The sequence below is a fragment of the Carlito syrichta genome, unplaced genomic scaffold (genome assembly GCF_000164805.1).
Source record: "Carlito syrichta isolate Samal-C Ts95f unplaced genomic scaffold, Tarsius_syrichta-2.0.1 Scaffold304002, whole genome shotgun sequence".
NCBI lineage: Eukaryota > Metazoa > Chordata > Mammalia > Primates > Tarsiidae > Carlito > Carlito syrichta.
In genome coordinates, this window is record NW_007248098.1 from 255015 (window position 1) to 263792 (window position 8778).

At 46.7% G+C, this 8778-nt stretch overlaps 1 protein-coding gene across 1 annotated transcript in view; it reads right to left on the reverse strand.

Moving 5' to 3' along the window:
• The window catches only part of PLA2R1 (phospholipase A2 receptor 1), a 130845-nt gene extending 124159 nt beyond the window's left edge, over nt 1-6686 (reverse strand). Inside the window, exon 1 of the mRNA XM_008059349.2 lies at nt 6538-6686. Coding sequence (XP_008057540.1) covers nt 6538-6664 — 127 coding nt within the window. The 5' untranslated portion in view covers nt 6665-6686. The remainder of the gene's footprint in view (nt 1-6537) is intronic.
• Nucleotides 6687-8778: the final 2092 nt, after the last annotated feature.

The following is an 8778-nucleotide window of genomic DNA, read 5'->3' on the forward strand; positions in this document are numbered from 1 at the left end:
TATTAATAAAAGTAAAAGCAAATCTTAACTTTGAACATGGATCATGCCAAAGAACAGCAAAACAAAACAAAACAGTGTTTATAGTTAAGTAATCACTTTAACTTTCCTGTTTATATTTTCATAACTGAAAAGTTCTCAAGAGCAGAATGCCAAAAGCCAGATATAGTAAATTTTTTTTATTAGCATATTTCTTTGGAACTGTAGTAGTTTGCAGAGTATCAGAGATGAAAAAGTCATGTGGCCAGGCATGAAAGAAACCTCTTCTCTGTTTTGTATTAGCTCTGTATTATAGAACTCAAGTTACAGAAATTCTAATAATTTTCCGTTTTTCTTGAGTGGCTTTATAAAATATTTTTCCTAAGTGACTTAACATAGTATTTATAAGGTGCTCTTTTGTTTGTGTCAAAATATAATTTATATAATTTATGTCCCTAGCTATGCATCGGAACATCTTCTAAAAGGCTTTCAAGGACAATTTCTGACAGAAAATGGAGGGAAGGGTCTATAAATGTCTCAAATATATTATTTTGATAGATTACATGAGGATTTGCCACATAGGAATGAGTCCAGACGAGGTAACACAAAGGAATTATTTCTTCAAAAAACAAGATCTAAATAAGCAAATTATTAGGTCAAGGAAAGGGATCTGCAGTGTCGACTGAGCTATCTGTGTGGCTCAACCTTTCCTGTTATTGGCTTGGAACCTGCATTGTGTGCTATCAGTTACTGTGACAACCAGCAATAGGAAAAGTGGTTAGAGGCTTAATGAGAAAAAGTAAAAAAGACCAGGAAAACTGGAAATCTATGCTGATTCACAAGTCTTGTGAGGGAAGCAGCCAGTTAGAGAAGGTGGGATGAGAGAAGTATGAAGTGGGAGAAATGCTGAGAGATGACAAATAGAAACGGGAGAAACAGAGTCAGGAGGCTGGTGTGATTTATGGCCAGGAAGGACGGTTAAACCACGATCTCATCATGCTTTTACTTAAATTCCACATCTCCAGATAAGGAGAATGGCTCATTGCCTGGAGATGTGGGAGCTGCCTAGACCCATAAATAAATCAATAACTTTGCACATTTCTGCTCTCTGAAAATATTCATTCCCACATGTGGATGAAGAGGTCTGGAAAAGGAGGAGTTGCAGAGAGTGAGAGGCTGACCTTCTGCTCTTCCTGTTGTGAAACCAAATTGCATGTTCCTGTCATACAGTGGCACACAGTGAACTATGCCATGGGGTCACAAGACCATCCAGAGATTTTCTGCACTAATGCTGAGTGCTTGGTTCAAATCCCCATGCAACATGCTCCTGTAGTCCTGTAGGTGCAAATTACTTAACCTTTATTCATCTGCAAAATAAGGGTATGTTTATTAAAATTGCCTACCTTATTGTCATGAGGATTCAGTGTGCTGATATATGTAAAACTGATAGAGTAACCACTCCTTAAATATTAGGAAGCATTTGGAACAGTAGAGGGGGCATTTTTACTTTTGTATTAAAACTGAAAGCTATGGGAAGAATATCAGGGCCATGGCTCTTCTCTCCCTCATCATCTCTTTTAAAACCTCTCCCAGGAGGCATCTGCTTGTCCCTTCCTTGCCTCTGGGGCTCACTGTCCTGCACTACTCACTGTGGCTTTGATATCAGCAGACTCTCCATGATTCTCCTCAGCCTAAAGTCTTTAACTTCTTACACAGATGACCCAACACTGACCTTGTTGTTTTCCACTGTAGGTTGTGGCCCATTCATGATCGTGAAATCAATTTACGTGTCATGACCAGCAAGACAAAACAAAATAGAATGGAACACCATCGAAATGTAGCAGTATACCACATTAGGTAAGGGTTTTGTTTTGTTTTTTAAATGAAACTTTGTTATATATGTGAGCATATATGTAGTAGGTTGTGATATAAATTGTATTTCTTATCATGGATCACTAACAAAAAAGTCCTAAACTCTACTTCAACTCTAGCTCTGTTCTAGGAGTTTTGTTCTTCAACCTCCCTGCTGAGAGGACCTTCTTCTGCTTCTCCACTTTGGTGATGCCTCCTACAACTGCATCTTAGATCTGGTCACTACTGAGAATGGATCCATCTCCAAAACTTAGAATTTCCATTTTATTACCACCATTCCTCCTATTCTGCAACTTCTCCCATCTTCTAACTTTCGCTAAGTCTTTTTGTTTTTTTTAAGGTTCTTCTCTTTAAACCCTATGCCTTGGATCCAAACTTTTTGTTTCTCAATCTTCCTGTTGGGACTGACTTAGCTCAGCTTTAACCATCCAGATGATCTCTTGTCCACCCTCCAGAATGACCCTCTTCAAGTCTCAAAATGGCCATGCCACTTCTAAACTTGGAAGTGTGAGCTGGTTCCCCTTTCCCAAATCCATGAAGCCCTTCTCAACGGTGCCCAATTCACTTAACCAGACTTTGTTTCCAGAAGTAGAGTCACTCCAGAAAATTATTTGCTTCCTCAACTCTCCCATGCTTCCAAATATAGACATGTCACAGCTTCTTGTCCTGCCTGTGATCCTACTCTGAAAGACTACCCCATCTACAGACACTGATGAGGCAGCCTGTGTGTGCACCTCACACCCCTACCATGGTCAATTATTGATGGGAAGTCCTCCAACTCAAGGGTAGAGCACAGGAACTGACCAGTGTGCTGTGAAGAATGTGACCAGATTCTTCTACTGGGAAATTAAAAGACTCTTCCCAGGAAGCTGTGGAAGCTACACATGAAAGGTTGTGCAAGCCAAAGTTGAAAGAACCAGTCAACAGAAAGGAGAACTGCACAGGGACCACCATGTACTCCAGAGAGAAAGATACAGAGAAAGTAGCTGCCTCATTTCAGTGACTAGTCCTGGGTCCAAGAAGCCTGGTTACACAGATAACCTGTTCTTGAGTCTCTTAAGATCCTGAGAACATAACAACCATCCCCATGTTTGCCTGAGTGACCTTGAGTGGGCCTCTTTCTTTGCATCCAAAAGATCCCAGAAAGGAACTGGTAGTTTGCTGAACTTTCACTGTGGCCTGCCTTTGCACATGAAATATACTTTCCCAGGGATGCTCTGTCTCCTTTTTCCCATATGGCAACAGCCTACTTATCCTTTAGGAAGACAAATGTCCTTTTGTGAGTCTCTAGCTTCTCAGGTCAGTCCCTCCTCTGCATGCCTTTAGCACTTTGTCATTCCTGGGTATCATAACACCTGACACACTATTCTGTAATTGTTTGTTTCTGTATCTGTCTCTGGGCTCTCAGCTTCTTGGGGACAGTGTCACATCCTACTCATATTTTTATCTTCCCAATCTGGAGATGAGTAGCAGATTCTATTGGCTCCCTACTCATAGCCCCTAACCTGAAGCTTACTCACCTGCAGACAGTTCCTATATACTCTGACTGGCTTTCTGTGTCCCTCTACCTGAGAGGGTTTCAGGCAGGCCAGAAGCACCAGGAGATAATTGTCTTAGGAGTGACCCCCCCCAACCAGTGAGAGGAGGGAGTTTGTGGAAACACCTCAGCTGCCTGTCCCTTGGTGGGTCTACTAAGTTTTATACAGTTCCTCAGAGGGTCCTTTGTGCCCATAGTGACTTTCTTCCCTTCTCTGTCTCATTTCCTTGCCATGCTTTCTAGAATCACCTCCCAAATAAACTATTTGCGCCCAATAAAAATGTGTTTCAGAAATTGCTTTTGGATAAGTCCAAACTAAGACAGGGAGATAAAACACATAATGTTCGATGGATAATGAATGAATGACTGAGGTCTTCAGTCGCTCACCCCTCTTTTCATCAGCACAGGATGTTAAGAGACACCCCTACCCCATGCCCTGTTTCACTTTCTTCTCTCCAGATAGGATCCCATGGGTAAGCACATTGACCTCACACTCATCAGCACCCTTACTTTCCTTGGCCACTGGTCATTTGGAAGAGCCCACCCTGACGGTTCCTGGAACTGATACAGCCTTGGATTCTCTCCACTCCTGCCTCTGGGAAGCTGGGCATGGGCAGAAGGAAACTCTCTCACTATCCTGGTTGAGGGCCATTTCACATTTATGATTGTTCAACCTTCTGTGTATCCTGGAAATCCTTTTACTTGACCTCAGTTCATTTCCTTTATTGATGACTATGCCCATCTTTCACAAGGATGCTCTGTTCCCATCTTCATTCTCCCCCTTGCGTTCCCAGTATCTGGAGTACTTGAGGGAGTGAAGTTATCATGTGTTAGCACTTGCCGGAAGAAGGGTTCAGATTCTGGATCAGGGAAAACAAAACACAATGAACCTCTGTGCTATAACCAACTAGAGGCAAGAGGCAGGTCTCAGACCCTCCCAGTATAGTGCTATGCACAAGGCAGTAAATAATTTAAACAGGACTGTCAACTGTAACAAATGGTCTGGATTAGCCAGAGGAAGAGAGCACCATGGTGACAGGGCAACAAAAGGACAACACTTGGATAAGTGCTATTATTAGCTCCATTTTTTTTTACATATGAGGAAACTGAGGCACTGAGAGGTTAAGTAACTTGCCCAGGGTCACACATATAGCAAATGGCAGAGTCAGGATTTTAACTGAGTCCGGCTCTGAAGTCCATGAACTTAACTACTATATGACACTGTATCTACTGATTTTTGAATAAAAAATTACTTATAAATGACTGAAAAGTAAGCACAACACAATCCATCATCTGCCTCCCAAGGTTGCTATGCTTATAATACATACCAGGTCAGTAAATAAGACATATTAAACAATGCAGATGAAATATACTGTGTTTTTAGTGGATATGAAACTAACGAGTGTGCGTTTTTCTCCCAGTTGCCCTGTGAATGTTAATTGTGGCTAAAGCTGAATCAGCGTGGTACAATGAACACAGGGGTAATAAACTGAGGCGCCCCAAAACATAGCTTAACTATGTGGTGGTCGTTCCTCAGCTTCTACATCTGAGGAATGGATGTTTGGATAGACAGTGTCTCAGGTCTTTTTCAGTGTTAAGATTTTGTTTTTCCATCTTTGTGTAGACAAGAAAAACTTGATTTCCAACTCGTCTAGCTTACATGTAAAATTTCACTGACGAGGGAGACTGGAGTCAGGAATGGGGACGGTGTAAAGATCAGTACACAGCCTCTGTGCTCTCTAGGACATCAGGAGTGGCATTTTCATATCTGAAGAATCTCTATGCCAAATATGTCAACCCCTTCACATTTGCAAACTGCACCTGGAGGGTACAAGAGCTAGCAGATGGCTCTAATTTCAGAGTGTCCTTGACTACTAAAAAGAAGGCCCTGATTAGGAACTATCTCAGGCCAGGATTTGGGTCTGCTACATATAGAAGGGATTAGCCCTTGGCTCAGAGGATCACCAGGACATAGCTCTGCGTGGCAGAGTCCAGCTTCTGTCTGTGTGGGCTGCTCTTCTGTCTACCACCTAGTGCCCGGGCAAAACCCACGTTTAAATAAGGCAATAACCACTTAGTGGGAAGGGTCCACACCACAGGGTCAGATGTGCTCATCCACAGCAGTGATTTTTACTGAACTGACCAAGAAGGCAAAAGCATCTCTGGCTTGTGGTTGCTTTAGAATTAAGAATAGTCTCAGTCCATCTGTCCCGGATTAAGCCTCCAGGGAGTGCTAGGAAAGACAGTCCAGAAAAGACACCTCACAAATGTATACATATTATGTTGAGGAGGTAAAAACGAACACAGACAGTGATCACACTAAGTTTTATCCCTTCTCTCCAAAGTTATCCCCAAGAACAGAAAGGATGGAAGCCGCCTGGAGGCTTCTCGAGATTTATTTGGTTCCCCCTCCCTCCCCTCTCTGCCTCAGAGACGGCCCTGCCAGAGTGGAAACCCCTGCAGGACAGAAATCTCTTTTGTATCCCTACTCCTTCCTCCCCGCTAGTCTTATGTAGTAGGTGCTCAATAAATATTTACTGAATTGATTCGTGTGCACAAGTGGTTTCACAGGGACAATTCTCAGTGGGTCCTATGAATATCCCAGACCCCATTTTTTTTCCTCTGAGAGAAACTGAAGAGCAAAGAGGGTCACACTTGGGAGTCACAGGGGCTCCTCTCTCTCTCTCTCACCTAGTCTGCGAGATGAAGTTTTCTTTCCGGAAAGGGCGGAGTGAGGAAGCCTGGCTTGGGGCCACTCCGCAGGTGGTGGAGGCTTTGGGAGGGGACAAAATGGGCCATCTTTTATCCCATATGTGATCCTTCCAAATAAACAACTCTAGGAAAGTTTCCATTTTGAAACTTATCCGACCCTCCCATCCTCAGCTTGTTCCGGGTGCGGGAGGCCAGGCCGGAGCCGGAGTCAACTTGCCTGGGGGACCCAGCTGCGCACCCCCCGCCCCACCCCACCCCCGGCAAGAGCCGGGCACAGGACCGCCCCATCCTCGGTGCTGCAGGCGCGCGGCCACCTTACAGACCCGGCTGCCCTCGGCCCGCCCCCAGCTCTGCCCCTAGCTTCGCCCCCTCTTTCTCTCCCTCGACCACCCCCCGCCTCCAACGTACCAAACTGGTTCCCTGGCCCTGGGGACACTCACCCTGCCACTCGAGGACCCGCTCAGGGGTGACCGCCGCCGCCGTGCCCTCAACGCAGCCCTGCGGCGACCCCAGCAGCAGCAGCAGCAGCAGCAGCAGCAGCGACGGCAGCGACGGCAGCGGCAGCATCGCTAACCACTAGGCTCGCCGGAAACCTCTTGTCGGCCGGCGGGCACCACAGCTGCGCCCCAAGTGCCCGGCTTTGCGGCGCTGGAGGCGGGGCTGCAGTCTCTTCCGCGCCCCACCCCTCCTGGGGCCTCGCCACCCCCGGCCCCTGGAGACCCACTCCGCCACCCCTGTCGCCACAGTGAACGGACACTCGGGGCTCTGAGCTGGGACACTGAAAGTCGCGAAGGTTTTCCCCGCCCTACCTACTCCGGCTAGGGAAAGGAGGAGGAAGAGGGGGTGGACCATCTGCCCATCCCAGAAATTCCTGCCTTAGGGGTGGGGAGGGGAGGGGTGAGGCTGCCGGGTGCTCGCCCCTCTCTCCTCCGGCTTGCAGCCCCGCTCTCTCCTTTCTGGGGAGGCTGAAGAGGAGTTGGGGGTGAGCGAGTTGAGACTTTCCGGGATAGGAAGTCTGACATCTGGGTTTGCAAACCACCGGGACTCTGGTAAACACTGCGAGCTTGGCAGCGAGCCCTTGCTCTGTGAACCCAGGCGCTTGGGGGCGCTCTGGACGCCTCTGGAACCTGGAGCACTTAGGACCCCGTGGGGGGCTGCGCCTTGGTCTCCAGCCTCCTTGTCTGGGGTAATCTGAAAGTTGTTCTAGTGTTGAGGTCCCAACCGGTTTTTAAAGTAAGCTCCCCCTTCCTTCTCCTTTGATCGTTCACACCAGCAAAGTAACCGGGCCCCTGTTATCCCATCTTACAACAGCTGAGAAACTCCAGAAAGGCGAAGTGATTAGCTCTAGGTTACCCTTAATCCAGCAACAGTTACTCCCTAACAGAGTAAGTAGGAAAACCCTGACTAGATTGTACTCCTTTTAACTACAACTCTTCAAGTAATCAGCAGAGCCCTGGAAACATTTAAGTTTCAGAGAACAGGCGAGTGTAAGACCTTTCCTAAACGGGACCTTGACATTAGTCATTAAAACATTAGAGGTGGGAGGAAAGCAAAAGGAAACTTAAAAAAATAAGGTGGTGGATCTTGGAGGACGTTATCTTTCTCAGCCAATCCCACATCAACAATTTCCAGAAGCACTGTCTTAGCCTGGGTCCCCAGAAAACAGAGCCTGGGAGGAGAAGCCCAGCAGGAAGCAGGACTGAAGGTCAAAGTGAAATGGAGAGAAAGGGAAAGTGGTCGCCTTGGCCACATTCATAGCAAGAGGTGCTCAGTCCTGCAGGAAACTCAGAGGGCCTGGGAACTGTCAGAGGACAAAAGAGGAAGGCATCTATCCATGGACTCGTGATCCCTGTTGCTTAAGGGGATCCCAGGGCTATTGACTCCTCTGTATGCTGCTGGTGAGCTTCAGACAGGGCTCTGTATCTTACCTCTGAGAAGCCCTGGGGCTGGAATTGGCAGGTGCAGAGCATGGCAAGGCAAAAGGTGAGACTCTGTCAGGTCGTCCCCTTTGAGATTTGGGGAGGGGGGCATCTAGGGGAAGCCTGTTGCAGTGGTGGCTGAAGTAGAAGGTGGGTTGAAAGGATGTGAAAAATTCCAACGTGTGAACTGTCCATAACATATCATTACATATAGAAATCAGAATCCCCGCTTGAAAACATACAGGAAAAGGCTGCTTCCTGCATAGCAGACTATACAGACTTCAATCACAAAGGTTGTATCCATCTCTCCTGTGGTCTCAGAAGGACATTGCTATGGGAATATCTCCAAAGTAGAAGATTCGACCCTGACCAAGTGGGCATCCATTGTGTCAGGCAAGCACAATGCACATAGCATAATTAAGTCATAAAGTGGAACACTGATATTAATCTCTGGTGAGGTGCAGGGCAATGAGAGTAAAGGAGAGAGACCAGAAGGGCTTGGTGTGAACATGAAGGCTAACTGTGTTCAGATAGGGTGGTGGGTGTTGGGAGGAAGAGGCTGTTCTAGGAGGGAAGAAGTTGTGACAAAAAAAAAAATTCAAAGGAGAGAGTGAGAACTGTTTGGGAGCCAACAAGGAGGCGTGTCTGGCTGGAATGAGGGGCAGCCACTAGGGCACCCTGGTCAGTAGGCCAGTCACTGGGACATTGGGCTACCTCCCACTCTCTGTGGAACCAGGTGAGTGATTCACCTGCTACAGGCAG